This window comes from Fundulus heteroclitus, chromosome 11, assembly GCF_011125445.2.
Source record: "Fundulus heteroclitus isolate FHET01 chromosome 11, MU-UCD_Fhet_4.1, whole genome shotgun sequence".
NCBI classification, from domain to species: domain Eukaryota; kingdom Metazoa; phylum Chordata; class Actinopteri; order Cyprinodontiformes; family Fundulidae; genus Fundulus; species Fundulus heteroclitus.
In genome coordinates this window covers 24,718,083-24,738,098 of record NC_046371.1, presented here as the reverse complement: position 1 = coordinate 24,738,098, position 20,016 = coordinate 24,718,083, and the positions used below count along the sequence as shown (strand labels likewise).

Below are 20,016 nucleotides of genomic sequence, written 5' to 3'. Positions count from 1 at the left end.
AGCATCTTTAACTGAACACATAAAACTTATAAAACCATGTATGAAGTATACAAACTTGGTGTGCTGGTACATTGGACTTCAAACTTTTAGTGAGCAATAACAGAGCACTGATATCAAACAAATAAGCATATTTTAGATTATTTTAGAATGTCGGAACAAACGGGAAATTGCGAGGAAAAAAAATAACGTTTCCTGTCAATGTTGTCAATAATCCATCTTTTGTGATCCAGTTCATCTGGTAACATTACAAGCCATGTGATAGACTGCTGACCTGTCCAGGGCGTACCCCTACTCTCACCTAATGACCGCTGGAGAGTTGTACTGATGCTGCAACAGTATTGGTACAACTCTTTGTGAATGCCATGATGCCACAGTGTTTCCCCACAATGTCACAGTGGGAAACACTAGAAGTTTGTCAGCTGTCCCTAAACCTAACCCAGTTCAGCTAATTTTGCTGGAGTATTTATTTTTTGGCACCCAGCTGACTTTATGTTTGCAAGATATAGCTAAAACTCTGATGTCTGGACACTTTAACGATTGTTGCATAAAATGGGCTGCAGACTCACTTAGGTTAAATAACCTGATTGCTTAAAGGTGGGAATTCTGTATCAACCAGCAGTACTGGGAGCTTACTTTTCATTTGACTTTCAAACTTAGCTTTCATCAGCTACGGCTGGGTAATTTCTTTGAAAGCTAAACTAATGTCACTGAAAATAATCTCCCAGCATTCATCCCTTGGGTGCAGCTCTCTCATATTCTTGTTTTTCTTCTGAGCCCTTTCCATTTATGTCCTCTGGCAGTCCAGAGATCCAGACGAAACCACCAGATATGACGTACTACTAGCTGGTGGATGTAGTTTGGTTCCTAAGAAACAGGAAAAAATATTGATTTTTGTAGTTTCAAATTACTGACAAGGGCTAAGGTTACAGAAGTCCAGCTCCTGAGGTTTACGAAAGCCCTGGCAGAGATCCCTTGGGAGCAGAAGCCCAGTCTGGTCTTTGCATTGAAGAGGTCGTCTTTTGAAGCCCTTCCCACAGGTTCTGGAGCAGGGCGACCACTGCCCAATATGCCACTCGGCACAAGGGTCTCCACACACCCTGGTGACGGAGGGTCTTTGTGAAGAATCACAGTCCAGCCCTGGTTTCCCATCTGATCTTAGACACTGCACCATCCTCTTCTGGAAACCACGACCACAGGACACAGAGCACTCGTCCCAGGCTGCGGATATCCATTTCCCTACAGGAGAATTATTTTTGCTGTAAGAGCTTTTTAAGTTGTCTTCTTCGTTCTCTTGGATTTCATCTTTTGTCAAGACGCTGTTCTCAGCATTGGCGTGCTCCTCCTTCTTTAGCATTTTGTCCTCCTTTGTCTGTCTGTGGAGGTAGAAGGAGTAGCGTATGCGAGGGGGTGTTATCTTGCCAGCGCACAGCACTTCCACGGTCAAGGCCTCTCCAAGGGGGTTCACAGCCTGCAGGGTCTCGGAGAGGCCCGTTGTGCCACTGTAGCGCAGCAGGCTGTTATTTACAATGATATCTCTCTCGCCAGCGGACACAATGTAATTTCCATTTAGTATGTAATTCCCCTTGCTGTTCTTCACCGCCAAATAGTTGTCATCGCTCATCATTCCCTTGTAGCCTCGCTGACGGATGTCCACGTTGGCTGCACCCACTGGCAACATGACAACAAAGTTGTAGCCATGCCTGCATGCCAAAACATTTTACAGTCAATGAGGGCTTTTGTCATGAGTGAAGTTAATGAAGATTTGCTGAAGCGAGAGGGGAAAAACAGACAGGCAAGAGTATACCTTAGAGCGGAGGTCTTCAATTTTTAAATGCGTCTCTGGTTTAACACACCTGAGCCAAATAATCAGGTCATCAGCAGGACTTTGGAGAGCTTGACTGCGTACTGAGGAGGTAATTCAGCCATTTGATTCAGGTGTGTTGGATCAGGGGCACATGTAAAGGTCGCAGGGCACAGGCCCTTGAGGACTGGAATTGAAGATCCCTGCCTCAGAGGGTCTCAGACGACGTCAGTGGTTTTACTCACAGAGGCTTGGTGAAGAGTCCCGACACCTTCTTGCAGCTCTTGTTGTTGCCTCCACAGATTCCACACTTATCAAACTTCTTTGTGGAGCCGATTACACCGTCACATCCAGCTTTGATGCACTTTCCTTGGACACAAACACCTGTGGAGTCTGGAGAGCACGGAGTCCCGTCAACAACCTGTATTACACAAACAGATTTCAAGGTCAAATTCCCACATTAAATAAGGTACATTAAAAGCAAATCTTAGGTCACCAAATGCAAGAAAAACTATTTTTTATGCATGATACAAAAAATAATGGATTAATATCAATATTTTGCAGTCAAGTTTGAAGTATTTCATAACTGACTATACCACAAGACATATGAAATGCATAAACAGTGAAATCATTTTATAGTTTGATCAGATACTCCTTAGATTTTTAATTATGGACTAAATTTACATAATCGTACTTTATATAAATCGTGACAAAACGCATCTATTTTGACCTTCCTCGTGCTATTGCTCTGTGTGTGACAGGGGAGGGGATTTATATTCCTTTGGGGGTAAAGCTTTATCTAATATATATATGTGAACTTTACAAACTTTCTCGGGATTTGAAGTGATTATACTTCATGTTTTGAAAAGTAAACACTGTGAAATTAAAATGTATTGCTAGAACATTAACTCTCTTAACTCACCTTTCAGATTTGTTCCAGTTACACCTTACCATGTCATTTGTAACAATTTGATATAAGTGATAAAGAGCAGTTGCGTTGGCAGAAACATCAGTTAATAGTTTTATTGATGAAAATCACCATTCAACATTTCTGCATTAGGAGCCTCTCTCTACTCTCAGCCACTGAGGCAGACCTTGGTTCGACACTACTGCAGTAGAAGGTGTGACCATTTAGCAGCTGCTGATGTAATGGATCTGTTTTGGACTCCAAAGTGGAAATGCACGCACAAAAAAAGAAAAGTTCCGGGATTATGTACAATTAATGTTATGCCTTTTTGTCAGCTCTAATACTTTTTGAGCTGACTCTAATACTCCAGTTTAGAGTATGTTTTAGGATCAGCTGTTGGAAAAAGGGCTGTATTTACAATTATCCCATCCCTCTGCGGGTAAAATATGCAGAGCTAATGTGTATTATGACAGTTTTACTCCTTCAAGGACTGAGTGCTGGAGTGAAGTGGGAACTCTGTGTCTCTACTGGTCCTGCTCACCGGACACCCAGCTGTCTGACTGAGACAAACTGTTGTCCCTCCACTTCTGTCCTTCTATAAAGCCTCAAAACAAAGAAGATAGTGCCTTACAGAGGTATTCACATCCCTTTTTTTCACAGTGTCACTCTAAAACCAGAACATTCTATTTGTTTTATTGGGATTTCATGAGGTAGAGTAAAGCAAGGTAGTGTATAATTATGAAGTGAAAAGAAAACGTTACATAGATTTGTTCTCTTTAATAATCAATCTGAGAAGCAGCCCAGATTCCCATGGTAATTCTGGAGGAGCTGCAGATATTCCCAGCTCAGGTAGGAGACTGTGTTAACAGGACAACAATTACACCAGAAATCTTGCTTTTACGTAAGAGTGGCCATTGTCGAAGGGAAAAGTTTGTCACAAGCGAGCATTAGGATGAAAGTGAGAACCAAGACCGAACCCTCTGATAAACACGCAAAACACTATAAGTGGCGGAAAACTAACATTGCATGTTACTCTATGCCCAGACGGGTTTTTACAAAGTATCGGATAAAAGACACTTTTAAGAGTTTTTATTCATAAAAGCTTTCACGTCACTTTCCACTCTATTGTTATAAACTACTTTATGCTGGTTTATGACATCGATTCCCAATAGATAATGTTGACATTTTGGGTAGTAACATGACAAAATGTGAAAAAGGTCAAAGAGTCTGTATACTTATGCCAGACAGTGAACTTATTCTAAACAAATAGACTGAATTAAACCTGAGGAAAATATTTGTCTGTGCTCATACGTTAAGCATTTTCATGAGTTACTCTATCTAAAGATTATCAGTTTGAAATTTGTCTGGGCAACAATTCAGTAAAACTAATCTAAAATAAAGTAATGAAATAAAGTCCAGGTGTAAGCAAAGTGTCTGTTTACCTTGGGAGACAGCACATAGAAGTAGCCGGTCCCGTTAGCCCTGCAGATGAGTTTACACCTGTCCTTAAGGGAAACTCCAGAGTACTTTGGCACCCACACTACAGAGTGGGCAACACGGTTACTGCTGAAAGTCTGGCCAGAGGTCTCACACTGCTCTTCCCGAAATGTCTTATCTACACAAAGAGATGGAAGAGTACAAAGAGTGAGAGATGAAGCCCCTATTAGACATGGGTAACATTGGACATGGTTTTCTATTCAAGTTTTATTGATTAAAGTTCTCTCTGAGTGACTCTCACCTGTCTCAGGGCAGCGGTTCATGTTGCAGGATCGGTATTTGACCCGAACTCCTTGGCAGTATTTGCCCCCGTTTGATGGGACTGGGTTGTTACACTCCCGTTTGGACAGCTGAACGCCGCTTCCACATGTTCGGGAACAGGAACCGAATGGACCCCACTTACCCCATCGTCCATCCAGCTGAAAAAAAACAGTGTCCGTTAATAACTCCCTAGTGACTGCTGATAGGAGGCAGTAGATGTTTACTGCAGTCGTACCTTCACAGTTTGGAGCTGTTTGTTAGAGCAGATTCCTCGGTCACAAACCTGCCCGTCGCCACAGTGGGTTCCATCTGCCCAGGGGAAATGTCGAGTCATGCACACCAGGTGGCCACTGGACTTCCCTGTGCACCACAATCGACTGCATTGCGGCTGCAGGAAAGGACAGTACTTGGAGCCTTCACCAAAGGCGAGCTCACACTGACGGTCGAGACCATAGGAGGACCCGGGCAGCACATCTGGGAGAGCTAACGTTTTCTGGGGCTGATCGAGCAAGCAATCCCCTAGAAGACAGAAATTGCAGACAGTTTTAGTAAAAATCTTGAGTTAAGATAAAGGTTACCAATTCTGGTAAAGAGTCACAGCATTTTTTGGAAAAGTGCGTGCTAAAGTCATAACTTCATCCACACTGTAAAACATAGTGGACTGAGTGCCGTGTTTGGGGCAGCTTAGTTTTATGGCTTTCTTGCAGGGACTAGGATCTTGGAGGGAGTTAGTTTCCAGCATGTCCACACAAACATGCTTAAGCACCCCACACTGCAGCAATCCTGACTCCAGAGGCTCCCCTAAAACCACTAGCCCAAGACATGAAGGACCATTATGCTCAAACATGGTTAGCTTGCGTGTGTGTGTGTGCATGTGTGTGCGCGTGTGTGTGTGTGTGCATGTGTGTGTGTGTGTGTGTGTGTGTGTGTGTGTGTGTGTGTGTGTGTGTGTGTGTGTGTGTGTGATTAGATTTTAAAATTAAAGGCAGCTTGGAAATTGTGCGAAGATTAAAGCACTGTTACCACCAGAAACAAACGGCACACAAGAATGTTTTCCATTCCCAAGGAATAGGGTAAAGACTTAAGAAAGGTGGTTTTTATTCCTTTGAAACATCCACCACTTCTCCTTGTGGGTAATCTTTGCATCCCAAAGCGGTTGTATACTGAGGGGGAAAACAGGGTCTCTGATTCTGAACTGTTGTTGTGTTTTGATGAATTCCTAACAAATTTAAGGCAAAACGGATGATGAGCAGCTTGCAGCATATTTGTTTCATTGCATTTCATGGAGCATTTGGCAGAAAACCCAGACAAATTAGCCAATATATATACACTGACTCTACAGCTAATAAACTGAACCGCTCCTCTTCCTTCCAATATTCCCCCTAAAGTCATAGATAACAATAACGGCTGCTTGTAGATAAATTAGCAGGTAACGGATTATTCTGTAAAACAAGCAGCATTACGTGAAAACTGCCTAAAACGTGTGATAACAGCTTTTTTAAAGTCTAGTTTTGAGAAATCAGGTTGCAGCGATGTCCTGCAACAAAAGAAACGTCCCCAGTCGTAGTTAAGAGTGCTCTCTGGTCTCTCTCTTTCAAGAGTTTGTATTCTGGTATTTTCATCTAAAAAATGGAGGTGGAGAAATGTAAAAGATGTTTGCCTATTTGTGGTGAACCTGCATGGGAAGCAATGGGCAGACCCATCTCTTCTCCAAACCTCAGCGGTGACTCTCCCAAGACCAAGCCCTGTAATTTGGGACACATGTTGGTACAGTTTTAAAATAAAAGTTTAGCGTAGCTCTAAGTCTAGGTCCTGTGGTCTGGCCTGTTTGGCAAACAGTCTCCATCCCAAATGTATGTATTTCTTTATTTTTGCCTTTTGCCAGTCTTTCCTTTGGGCTTTGTAATAGCAGAGGCTTGGCCGATGCAAGATTAGAAACACAAGGTTACGCTGATGTATATCCATTGTGTCACATGCTTTAGTTAATAAAAAATCTTATTGTCTTGGGGAAAAGCAGAAGAAAATTGAAGTAAGAAAATGTCAAAACTCTTTATCTTCACTCCCGAATACCTAAAAGTCAAATCCAAATGCGTTTCTAACCAAGGGCCGTGAACATTTCAAGATATGGCAAACATGATCAATATCCTCACCGTGTCCACTGTCCAGAAACTCAGTGATGATGGCGGCGCTGCAAGGAGACCAGGGGCTGGTGCGATTGATCTGAATAAGTGTGGGGGACATCATGTGGTTTTCCTGTAGCTTTCCAAACACATCTGCACAAGCCTTCACGTTGTCATGTGGCATGTTGAACACATGGCCTGTTGAATACATATCAGATATCTGTCATATATAAAGTGCTTTGCAAAGGTATTCATGTCCCTTGAAGGTGTTCACATTTCGTCATTTTACATCCACAAACTTCAGTGTATTTTATTGGGATTTTATGAGGTACACAGAGGAGCGCATAATGAAGTGGAAGGTGTGAATGTTTAGGATCAATGCCCTGTTCAAAAATGAACATCAGGTTCAGTCTTAAGTCTTACACAGCTTCTGTTTGGTTTTTTTTCCCCCAGTACTGTCCTGTATTAAACTCCATCTATCTGTCAAGGAGCCAGACCAAAGACCCAAAAATTCAACCAAACACAGAGTACCATTTTTAAAGGTTTATTTAGAACAAAGAACCTGGACGCAGGCAAGGAAACCTCTGCAGGAGCAAGCTGGAACAACCTGGCAGTGATGAGAGCTGGCTTCGTCACTAGGGTGTCAGGCAGGATGCCAGAGGCTCAATCGGCATCCAGGGGACAGGCTTGGGTTATGCGAGGGGGATCCGAAAAATCCCAGGGCTAGGCAAGGGTTGATGCTTGTGATGCAGAACCACGGTCCAGAGATCAGAACTTGGTCGAACTCCAACAAGAGCAAGATAAAGCAGGCAAATACAGGAAACGTGATCAGGGTCATGATGTGGTATTCAGGCATGGGGGGGGGGACACGGGACATCTTCTGGCAATACATTTCCGATAATCTGGCACTGTCCTGCTGTCTGTGGACCTGTGTTCTGTGGACCAGATCAGTGGCAGGCAGCAGGGTGCAGACATGCACATATCATGACACTATCTTTGTCAGGGCTTTGCGTGTGATTGTGTGGAGTTTTCTCTTCCATGAAGGAACAGGTTTTCATCTAGGCAGAGGGGCAGAGCAGTGTGGTCATTCAACACCTGAGGGTCAACCCAAATGGTGCCCTGCTTGTCTTTCTTCGTTTTATCCTCTAGCTCCCTGGCTTATGGTAACCCTGCTCTCTACTCTTTCTCTTAGGGGTAACTACCTGAGTTCTTCCCTGGATGTGTCCCTCTGTGACGCTTCTTGGAGTCCCAGTTCAAACCTCCTCATGCCGTAACCTCTGAGATAGTTTTCTCCACGACTGGCAACAACTAGCTCCTGACGGCTTTGGAACCTCCAGCATATTTGTTTGCTCTCCAGCACTCAACCATCAACTTCGTGTTGGAGAGGCTTCTCCCCCCACAGACAAACAACCCCAGACTCCGCTCACTTCCCTTGGCTCCCAGTCATCTGCATGCATCAGTGTGAGGATGCACTACTGTCGTGTTGATGCTCTGGTCTGATCTGTTCTCAGGTGCAATGTGTTTATTTGTTGCATTTACTGTAGTGTAACTGTGTATTGTATATTTAATGTGTATTTATTGTATTTATGGTGGCAGCTTTATATAGCAGTAGACAAATCTCCCATCTGGAGACAATAAAATATCTGTCTGTCTGTCTGTCTAAATAAGCTCCAGCCAGATACCCTCAATAATAGTTTCTACCTCCTGTTCCTTGACCTTTTATGGGGCCGACAGTAAGGACATTATTGTGGGGAGGAAAGGAGCTTTGGAGTGCTGTGTCAATTTCAGACAGCCTTTACCTTTGACGTCATTACGTTTCCTATCCACTCTGATTCACCTAAAAGCAACCTGGTGGTGGCATCATCATGTTGTGGACATGATGATGCCACCACCATGTTTCACAGTGCCATTCTTCCAAAAAGGCCAGATTTGTCAAGTGCACAGCCAATAGTTGTCCTGTACACAGATTCGTCCACCTGAGCTTTGAATAATTGCAGGTCCTCCAGAGTTTACAGGAGGCTCTTGGCTATTTCTCAGACTCATGCTCTCTACTCCTAGCTTGTGAGCTTAGTTGGACAACCCGGTGTGTCAGGTTAGCAGCTGTGCCGTACTCTTTCCATGTTCCATGGATGATAGGTTTATCAAATCTGTGAGACGTTAACAGCTTGGAACTTTGTTTTATAACCCACATCTGATTTTAGGTTCTCTACAATTTTCTGTCTGACCTGTATCCTGTGTTTCTTCCTTTTCGTGATGCTGTTTGTTACCTAAATTTCTCAAACAAATGTCTGAGGTCTTCACAGAACAGCTGGATTTATACTGAAATTAAATCACACACTGATTTACTAATTATGTGACTTCAGAAGGGAATTCGTTACAGGGATTTGATTTAAAGGTGGTAGAAATAGGGAGATTGAATCCTAACGCATGCCACACTTTTCAGGTTTTAATATATTTTAAAAAAAACTGTATCCTTTTATTTTATTCCATAATTATGCACCACTTTGTGTTGATCACCTGAAAATCCAATAATACATATTGAATTTTTTGTGTTTATAATTTTGGAAAGACAGAAAGATCTATAAATATCCATGCATAGTGCCCGTGTTGTTGTTTTTTTTTTTTTTGGATGAAACCAAATTCAGAACTGGGCATACCAAGCTCATGAGCGGTGGTGAAAGCTGAGGGTAGGCCATCGTCTTCAATGACAGAGCAGCTCCTCTTCGGGTCGCACATGGTGCCGACATCTGCCATTCCAAGAGTGTCGCAGGTGGATGCTCCACAAAGATCCTGCATTAAAACAACAGCACATCAGAGCAGGGCAGAGAGAACGCACAAACTGAGTGAGAGAATCACTTCCAAATAACACATTTTTTCAGCCACGTAGACACAGTGGAAACCTTTTGTAAACAATCAGGAGTTATGTAGTAATGTCAGGAGTGGAACTCAATGAGTTATTATTATTTTCCTTCTAATGCTGAACCAAAAATGCTGCATGAGAGGCAAAGCTGAAATGAGAAAGAAATACGGTGCTTGGCTCAGTTATTGGAAATACGCTTCCAAAGGAATATCAGCACGGTTTGCCAGATGGTTACTCTGTAATTAAGGTATAAACATTGGATTTTAAAAAAAGGCTGTTGCTGTCACACTTTCACAAAGTTTTTTTGGAACATTAAAACTTGAATTCAACTGGAAGAAGCAAAGTTGATATAAAAATATAGCTATGATTCACCAGATGACATGGCTTATGACTGCGTTGCCAATCATCAATCCATGTTTGAAAACAAGTCAGGCAAAGTGTTTTGAGCCCAAACCATGAAAAGCACACTAAATACCCGAGAAATGCAGTGGACATAATTTTAAAATAATCTTGACGCAAATATCAACCATAATCTCCAATGCCATATTGGATTACTGTCAGTAATTTAATACCCTGGAGCAATTTGCCGTAAAGTGGAACAAACTGGGAAGATATAAAACATGTTAAAATCAGAATCCCACACTTGTTTTTAGAGATACAAAGTAAAAACATTCTTTTAGTACCGCACAGTTAAGCCCACAATTATTTATGCCCCTGTGAAATTTAGGTTTACAGGAATCTCTTAATCTTTACCAGCATGTTTCTTCTGATGGAAGTAATTTTAATGTTTTGGAGAGGCCAAGCCAGAATCCTTAGTTGCATCTGATAGGGAATCTCTGGGGGAGCTGAAGATTAGGGTGATGACATGGAGGTCTTCCAACCTCAAAGAACTGGAGCTCATCACCACAGAAAAATGGTCAAATACCAGTGGAAACATGTAAAAACGTGGTCTGCACTTATAAGAAGGGTTTGATCGCTGTAATGCCATCAAAGACGATTCCACTGTCTACAGACCTGCATTTAAAAAAGTGGATAAAACTGTTGAAAATGTATCTGTTCTTGTGTTATCTTTTCAGAGAAGCATGTCAAATTTACCACCAAAAAACAAAGTTCTTGGTTTAATGGAAATAAATTAAAATCTAAATCTGTCAGGAGTAAGAATAATTTTGGGTGTAACTTATCCAGACTAGACTCAGAGTTTAGTTTGACTCTGTTGTGATATCACACCACTGACACACCTTAAGAAATAACACGAGTGTGATGGTATTACACCTCAAGAAGTATGGTGTTATTCAAAAAGTGGGAATATTAAATTGTGATTCAGGCTGTTTTTTATGGTCCTTGTGTTAGGAGTTGTGCTCTGGAGACTTGGAAAGGACTCAGCCCTGCTCAGTGTTGCCTTTCACCACCCAGTCTTTAAATCTTCCTTGTGAGCAACAGTGTTTAGAGCACGCCGTCTTCTATGAGGTAACTGCCCCAACTTATACCATTTCCATGCCAGAGCTGTTTCCAGATGACCTATTTCTCCACCACAGAGTTTTAAAACCAGTGTCCGTTTGGACCTGAACCCCGTAATCACAGGGCTTTTTCAGCACCGGTTGGCACAAAGAACTGCCCATCTGCCTGGAGTCGAAACAGCCCTGTAGCCCTCCGTTCTCCCCAAAAACACTTAACTCCGATGGCAGCTGGCATACGGGCAGTCTAACCACGTCCAGCCCTGGAAATCCTCCGCTGAACTAAATGGGACCGTAAAACATGGTGCCAAGTGAAGACCTTGAGTGCTATGACAACACATTCCAAGAGGAAAACGCAGAAACCATGGTTGTTGGCCAGAGCAAATATAGTCCAGATGTTCTCATGTGTGTCACTGACATGTGAACATTTGGGGTAGTTGAATAAAAGAATAAAAAAACAACAAAAACATTAAAAAAAAACAGCGTAACATGAGAGAAGAAATTTCCTTATTAGGAAGTTAGTTCTTTGTTCTGACCCAGTTCCCACAAACAAACAAAAAGGATGTTGACCCATTTCTTAAAAATCAAATTTTCTGCCTTTTTTGAGCAATCTTTTCAAGTACACTCGTGGGGTTTAGGGAGATTGATAGTCTGGTTCACATGGGTTTTCTAGATCTAGATCTAGATTTTGTAGGGGTACTGCAGAAATGTGAGCTTTAAAAATGTTTTAAAAGCTAACTGGTCCTTGTATAACCAAAGCAGGAACTGTATTCACATTCTCTGCAAAAAGTCGAGCTTGTTTCCAGTGTGGGTTGGATTACATCAGGGCTTTTCCTTGTCTCTGATCCTGTTTGTGACAGTTATGTACTGGATCTGGGGGTATATTTGTAGAGACTAGAGAGAGGGTAATCTGTTTTGTTTTTGTTTTGTTTTTTTTACAACCTCTGGATTAAACTACTTTGGTTTACCATGGCAAGGCCTGCTATGAATGGAACCTGTATTTTCAGGTTCCACTCATAGGGTGTTGGCAGTCTTCTTATAGCCTAGGCCATCTTTATGTAGAGCAACTATTTTTTTTTCAGTTCCTCGGCGGGTTCTTTGCCACGAGGTGCCATGTTGAGCTTCCGGTGACCAGTGTAAGAGCGTGTGAGAGCAATAACTCCAAACTTAACACACCTGCTCCCCATTCACACTTGAGATTTGGTGAAACTCACAAATCATCTGACACCCAGGAGCGATAATCGCTAGCCAGGCAAGTGTGTTGTTGATGTTTTTTTTAACACTGCTGTACAAACTGTACAGTGACAGCTTTACATTATATCAAAATGTCATATCTTCAGTGTTGTACAATGAAAAGATATAATAAAACATTTGCAAAAATGTAAGGAGTGTACTCACTTTTGTTAGATACTGTATCTAGGTTGTCCCTCCTAGAGCTGTTACTCTAAAGACTCAATCGTGGATAAGAGGAAGACGATATAACATGTTTTTGTCTGTTATTAACAGTATAACAGGGTCCATTCCATCCAAACACAGACAGAGTGCTTTCTTCCTTTGCCTCTTTCTAAGAAAAATACAGAACATTAGCTATAGTACAGTCTTTCTCCCAGGGGAAAACCCACAGATCTCTGGTTAGATTTAATCCCTTGGCAGCTTTTGTACAGTAATCAGTGTGTGTAGCATAATGAGATGAGTAATTTTGCAGCATTCTTTTAACAGCAACCATGCCATTAGTGGGGTTTAAGCACAAACCACAGTTGCCTCTGGACAACATCAAGTTGGTCTTCATAAAACCTACAAAATTACTCTGGGGGGTTTTAACGGCACACAATAGATCAGACCGAAATGGCAATTAAATGTTATGGTAAACAATAAAAAACACGCTGACTAACCTTTATAGTCACTATGGTACGAATGGACAGAAGATGTTCCAAATGTTGAACCTTTGCTGAGCGCAAAGACGCGGAAAAAAATGTAGGGCATCTAAAGCTAAACTTCTAAATATTGTAGGTCTCTTGGGAGAGCAAGGCAGAAGTTTACAAGTAAAGGTTCTGCTACAGTACCTTGGAAAAAGATTAGTGCCTCTTAAACTCATTCACATTTCATCACGTTAAAAACACAAACATCAGTGTGTTTTGTTAAGATTTTTTGTGTCAGACTAACACTAAGTACCACGCATTTGTGATGAGGATGGGAAATGATCCATTTCTTAGATTTTACCAAGAAAACAGTGATATGGAGATGCTTTTCTGCAGCAGGAAGGTAGTAATGGGAAAAAGGGATGGGGCTATGACAGGGCGCTCCTGGAAGGACATCTGTTAGATGCCAGAGCCACAACGGAATGGTTTGAACCAAAGATTTCAAACTATGGTACCACTGATGGGATTTGGGCAGTGCTTAGTGTTACTCAGAGGAGGATGAATTATCTGCAAAGGAAATTGACTTATTGCTTTTTATGCAAAGTTAAAAAGCCCACAAAGTCAGTAAGATGAGTTCTTCAAACATGATGATCTTTGTTTGAAAACCAAAAGGATTTGCTTACTCACATTACTGGTATGGGGTATTAACAATCATCCATTCATCCTTCTATCCATTCTTCCATCCATCCATCCATCCATCCATCCATCCATCCATCCATCCATCCTTCCATCCATCCTTCCATCCATCCATCCATCCAATGTCTTCTGCCAGTCCGAGATCAGACCACGATGGGCAGCAGTTGTTATTACATAAAACAAAACGCTAAAATAATATAAAATCATGTGCCAAGACTTAATACCTGATGTGCATGGATGCTTTGCAGCCAATCTGACTTGGCTTGAGTTTGTTTTTGTTGTTTTTTGCAAGGAGGTATAAAAAGAAAATTCAGTTTTTTGACATGCAAAAAAAAAAAAACAATAATAATAATAATAATCTTTTCTCTTTACAAATTTATGTTGCTTTTTGCTGGTCTGTCAAATAAAATCCCAGTCGTAAGTACCACTGGTTTGTGATTACAACGTGACAAGATGGGCAAAAGTTCAAGATAGTGAATACTTTTGAAAGGCATTGCAGTATTTTTAGAGTCAAGCGAGAATTGAACATTAAAAATGTTCTGCTTCTATGCCTTAAATGGCAAAACAGTTTGCTATAAGAGATCAGGGAATTATAAAAGTTTTTTTACATGCAATTCCTTATTATTTTTGGCCAGATATCCTAAAAGAACCCTTTTTCTGATAGCCTGGATTTTATAAAGGTTAACAAAATGAAAACCTGCCTTTTTCTCCATTTGGTAAACACTGTGCACTATACAAAATAATTACAAGAGCAATTTTCTAGTTAGAGCTTAGATATTTTAAACTTGTTTTAATAATGTTTTGTTCATACTGTAGCCTTGTACATGTAGACTTTAATATTTCGGGTTGATTCATGAACATTTATATTGCCATGAACAGTTTATATAAAACAAAATGTCTTGTAAATGTTTTTTTTGTGTGTGCTTGTAACGGTTTTTTGAAAGCCCTGATTAAAGAAGATGAGGTCACTATAATGTATGCTAACCGAAACAGTGCTCCAGTCCCTTGTTCCCTGTCTTGCTGCTTTATATAGCAAATTGTAACTGCATGACTCATCGTAGCCCGGCCCTGTGCAGTTTATTAGGGTCATCTGAACTGGCGGTGGAGTTTGTAACGTCAGCTGTAGAGCTAAAACATTCTGGATTATTTGGAATACCTCAGTTTTGGACTGGAGCAACCTTTTTTGCATTCCGTGCTCTGGGAAGGAAGAGCGTGATGTATGAGCATAGCGTGCAGAGCCAGCACAGCAATGATAATGAATGCTTACGAAAGCTTGTGTCAGACTCAATGGTGTGTCGTAAAGATCCAACTGTGCAGGCTGTCTGCAGCTGTGCAGAGCTGCTTTTTTTTTTTTCTTCGGACTTGGAATAAGCAGATGGGGCAAATGAGGGGTAGGATGTCACTCCGATGAGTCCGTTAACCAATTCAGTCCTTCCCTTTAGAGGCCGTTTTTAATGAGGTGCAGGCAGGGTGGTGGGTAGGGCTGGAAAAACCCCAGCTGGAGGAGAATGGGAAGGGCTGAAAGAAGCTAAATGCTTCCAACAAGTGATTCCCTAAGGACACTAAGGTTTAATATTTGGCAAAGTTGAGACTATACCAAAGCTTCCAGTACCCGGTTAGTAGAAGTGGCCAAAAGTAATTCAACACCTTCTAATATTGCATGAGGCTTTATATTCTGGATGGAGCGGTTTTTGGACTGGCCCTGTTTTACTTCAGATGAAATCGTGGCTAAACATGTTTCTCTGAATACAGATGATATCTCATTCTGAAAAGGCTGTTTAATGTGGCTTAGAGATTACACCAAGCTGGTGATTATTCATTGGAGTTCAGAGCTGGAATGTGGCTATAGTGCACCGGGTACAAGTTCAGCAGAGATGGGAATGGTGTTTCAGAGCTGACCGATAAACTCACAAGGTTGATTTTGGCAGGAAGCCTTCCACCCCATGTCTGACGTATTTTCTAAACCCCAGGACATGCCCACTGTGGAGATTTCTAATGAAAGTGTACATTCTGATGAAAACGAATGTGCAATGGGCAATCATTCCTAGCTATTTAACTTGTTTACATTTTGCTGCATTACAACCACAAAATGTGACCGATTTAGATGGATTATATTTTATGGACCGCAAAATTAGTGGCATCTGACTTTGTAAGGCACTTTGGTTGCATTATGTTTTATTTAGGGGCATCAGACTAAAGGGGGGTTGATACATATTCACATCATACATTTTTATAGTATTTCAATTTGGGTTTTTTATACAAACACTGAAAATGATTCACCCTTTTCCTTCACAATTAAACCTGAAATAGCTTTGGTCTGTCATCTCAAAGCCCAAGAAAATGCATCAAAGTTTGTGGTTGTGACGAGATAAAACAAGAAAAGCCCCGAGGGTGAGAATACGCTGTCCTACCTGTCTAGTGAAGAGGATTGCTGTATCCCAGTAGTCCGGGTGCTTGTCGTTGTGTTTGTTCATCTTCTTTTGCCAGGTGCAAAAGTTACGCAGCGTCATGGCTGCGTTCCCGGACACCTTGGGACCTTTGTCCTCCTCGGATATAATCACGATCTTCACCACCGTGATGCTGATGGAGTTGAGGATGCTGGGGTGCCTGTACAGCTTCGCGGCGACCGACATCAGCGTTAAGAGGTAGTGCTTCAGGTCATCTCCGTGGAAGCTCAACATGGACTCGTCCGCAGCCACCAGCGTCTCCACGTACCTCGGGACAGATGCGAACCTTTTAGCTCTCCCCATCCTCTTGAGCATCGTTTCGGTGACATTGTCGAGGTCCGTCATCCGCCTGTACTTCTGCAGGGATTGCGCGTCTGAGGGGCTTAGGTTGCTCTCCACTGCGCACCTGGAAGTAGAATTCTGCTTGAGGTCGTTGCTGCGTCTGCGACGGACGACGTGCGCGTCCCGTGCGCTCCGGGTGTCATTGCGCACCGGGCTAATGAAATATTCCCAGCCCTGATAGCCAAAGGCACCATTCAAACCCTTGCAGAGGCTTAAAGCGGCATATGAATCGCTGTCGGCGTTCACGAAGCCAGAGTAAAAACAGCCTCTCAAATCAATGCTGACATCAGTGTTGGAGAGCCAAAACGCGTCTTGGTTGGAGATGGACGGAGCAATGAAAGAAGAATCTTGGTGTAGATCAATCACCAATTCTTCTTGGAAAACTCGTAACTTTATGACACGCTTCCTAACACTGATGTCCACGTCGTTGTCAAAGTCATCCCTGTCGTCATCCAGTCTAATAGGAAAGCAAATTTCACTTTCCATGCAGCGAATGAATTTAACAAAGCAGAGGAGAAAAACTGTCCTGACAAACATGTCGATGTTTGCATTAAGTAAAGAACGCAGTGATCAACAGAGTAAAGGATTATATAGTGGGTTTAAAATCTCAATGGAAGCAGAAGGCGGCACCGATGAGGTTGGAGAGCATAATCCGAAGCGCGCAGCGCTCTAAAACAACGCGACCGCTCGTACAAGTTCACTCAGTGTAAACTCCTCCCGGTCATGACCCATTTCCATGTTCCACCTGCGAGCTCTACCGCTGCTTCTTGAGGACTGAGCAAGTCCATTAAAATCTGGAAACACTACCTCTCCTATCCAGGGGGCAGACACCGGAGGCTCTCATTGGATGCACAGTTCAGATGAGGACTTCTGCCGTTCCCCGCAACTCTGCAGACTCCCTCTATCCCCAACTAATATTGCCTTCCCAGATCGGTTCATGCGTTTTTGTGTGGTTTTTCCAACTCTTTTCCCTGCGTACTCTGCTTTATTCACCCTAAATTTCCCGTTTGACTAAGAGTTTCTTTGTGTCTCTGTTCAGCGCCGCTCCTGTTAATTCTCAGTCTCCTTTCGCTCCTTCTTCCACATCCTCTTCCGCTTCAGACTATCTCTTGGTTTACTCGTCAGCATTCAATGCCAGTCGTCCCTTAAACTCCCGGTTTGTCTTTGTTCATTGCTGGGATGTTCCGTTGTACTTCCTTTGTCTGCTAATCTGCGTTGCTGTTAGTCCTCGCTTCTTGTCCTGTTTTCTCCCAGGGCTATGCTAAATTATACTTTTAGTTCTTGGAATTATTTTACAAGAACTAAAAATTGTCTGGAACTCACAATTTGACACTGAATGCATAGTTATTATTATTATTATTATTATTATTATTATTATTATTATTATTATTATTATTATTATTATTATTATTATTATTATTATTATTATTCGTTACATTTTCCTTTATGATTAATACTTTTTTTTTTCCATTGAATTGAATTATTGCCTTAACTGGACTGATTGAAATGTATTTTAGACTGAGGTGGATTTATATAATTTGATGTGAGATGGACCCGTCTTGAAATTACATTTGTGGTGAATGGATACTACATAAATAGACAGAACTGAATACATAAATCACCCTATGATGAACGCTAATCTACACGGAGCATCAAAGATAATTACACACATTTGGTGACAAGATTTATTTAGAAAGATGTCATCGGAACATAAAAAAAACACCACGAATCTACTATTTAATCTACTTATATGGGCATTTCTCAGTATAAAGCAGCATAATTTAAGTTAACCTGATAATGGTTCATATCACTAACTGCAAGGGCTAAAATACGCGTGTCGTGCGGGTGAAACACTTACGCCCTCTGGCGGACAAATGAATAAAGGGACGCTGCTTGGTTTTTGTTATACTGGACCCACGTTGCAGTTGGCACACAAGGAGGCTGGTGAGATGGGGGAAAAAGATACACTAGGTACACACGTAGGCCTGTTAACATATGAGCATTACAGAATAAAGTGTTTAGTAATTATCAACCAATTAATTACTTTATTTAGCAATCACGTTTTTATTCAACCAAGTGTAGCAAAATGTGTTAGACAAAGTTAAAAACAGGACAAACATTAACCGACTAAAAACACTGGAGAGGTATACATTAGTAATGATTAAACTAAGTAATCGGTTAAACAAAACATAGAGTGAGACAATGAAACCTTAGGAGAGATGAGGCAGACAAGTAGGCTGGAGGTTCTAAGGGAGAGTCCTAGAGGTTATGGATCAAGCAGGTTTGAACTGAGAATCCTGCAACGGTCACATGGAGACAGATACAGAAAAGAACTTAAGAGTTAACCTCAGGAGAAGGTTAAAGGAACATGGTTAACATACGGCAAGGAGCACAATGGAAATTTGAGTGAACTTTGAGTCAATGTCATGTTGCAGGTTCTGTTTATGCTGCAGTTTAACGGTTTCCTCGACCATCCTTTAAAAAATGATGCTGGATTATATAACAGTGAACTGGTCACTCTTCCACTTTCATGCTTCACAGTTAGTATTAGGAGATTTTACTGAAACGTATCCAGTTTATGCGAAACATGTGCTCTGCTCTGCTGTTCAGATTATTACACTTTCAACTCATCTGTCCAGACAATATTATTCCAGATGTCCTGATCTCTGTCTAAGTTCTCTGTGGCAGCTTCTGTCAGGCCTTTATGTTGTTGTTTTTTTTTTAGAGAACACAGGTATCTTTCTTGCACATCTTTTTTGAAAGTCGAACTTCTACAATGTCTTTCTGATTGTAGAGGTATGCATTCAACAGGTACAAGAGCCTGGTCTGGGCAGTCGGAAACTTCTTTTAGCGTCTTGCAGTCTACTTTCGAGGTAAACCTGCATGGACGGCCACACCTGGGGATGTTGATTTTTTATATATCCCACTTGTGGATATTCATATAGTTAAATACCTGACATAACTGTTCGGGCAGGTGTGTCTCTGGTTCCCCCTTAATTAATGCACAATTAACACTTATGAATGAGTTATAAAGTGTTTACATGGTAATTAACATATCTATCAACTATTTATTAGCCGTCTGTAAGGGGAGCCTTATTGTAAAATGATACCCTACTGCGTTTTAACGAGGCAAAACTTTACAATGCTATGTATATATATATATATATATATATGATGTTCTCGTTGTGCGATTAGATACAACTCTGTGTAATTTTAGCGGTTTTAAGCAGGAATTAATGTTTCCTTATTTATTCAATTCATTGCATTGTGTTACATTTTGCAGAAATACATCACCTTTGTTTTGTTCTGTTTTATCACTGGAATTTATCAGTAGCAATAAAATTTATATTAAATATCCATTACGTCCAAACATGTTAGAAAACGCAGGTAAGTTCACCTAATGACTTTTTTTTCCTCATGACTGCGTGTGAGTTGTGGTTTGACACTAGGCGTGCGGACTCCACAGCGCCCTCTAGAGTCATTCCATTGATACATGCAGATTTTGGCGCGATACCCGTCACGCGGGGCTTTGTTTTCCTCCCGGAGAGCCTGTTGCTAGGAACGCAACCACTGTCGCTAGGCTCAGGGCCCCTCTCCAACGTTTTTTCTGTCCACAGAAATGCCTGGTTTTATATTTTCATAACGTTTTAAAACTATTTAAAACTGTCTGTTTATTATTGATATAGTGTCATAAAATGTCACACGTATTACGGATCCTAATGTTTAATGTTTAGTATGAAAAGTCAAACTAAATGTTTTTTTAAAAAGGAAT

At 41.4% G+C, this 20,016-nt stretch overlaps 1 protein-coding gene across 1 annotated transcript; it reads right to left on the bottom strand.

Moving 5' to 3' along the window:
• Positions 1-17,458, bottom strand: adamts15a (ADAM metallopeptidase with thrombospondin type 1 motif, 15a). The gene is made up of 8 exons (XM_012867203.3): positions 15,867-17,458; positions 9,244-9,376; positions 6,617-6,784; positions 4,702-4,985; positions 4,447-4,624; positions 4,151-4,323; positions 2,047-2,222; positions 1-1,700 (listed from the first exon to the last, which is right to left on the bottom strand). Exons 1-8 carry the CDS (start codon positions 16,779-16,781, stop codon positions 905-907), a joined length of 2,823 nt encoding a protein of 940 aa, XP_012722657.2. The 5' UTR covers positions 16,782-17,458; the 3' UTR covers positions 1-904.
• Positions 17,459-20,016: the final 2,558 nt, after the last annotated feature.

What these genes read in the sequence shown, in the direction of transcription:
- adamts15a (XM_012867203.3), bottom strand. Translation starts at nt 16,781, where the DNA reads ATGTTTGTCAGGACAGTTTTTCTCCTCTGCTTTGTTAAATTCATTCGC. An exon ending in CACCACCGCTCATGAGCTTG is followed by an intron (nt 6,785 to 9,243) that starts GTATGCCCAGTT and finishes TGTATTCAACAG; the next exon opens with GCCATGTGTTCAACATGCCA. An exon ending in TCTATGTGCTGTCTCCCAAG is followed by an intron (nt 2,223 to 4,150) that starts GTAAACAGACAC and finishes TGTGTAATACAG; the next exon opens with GTTGTTGACGGGACTCCGTG.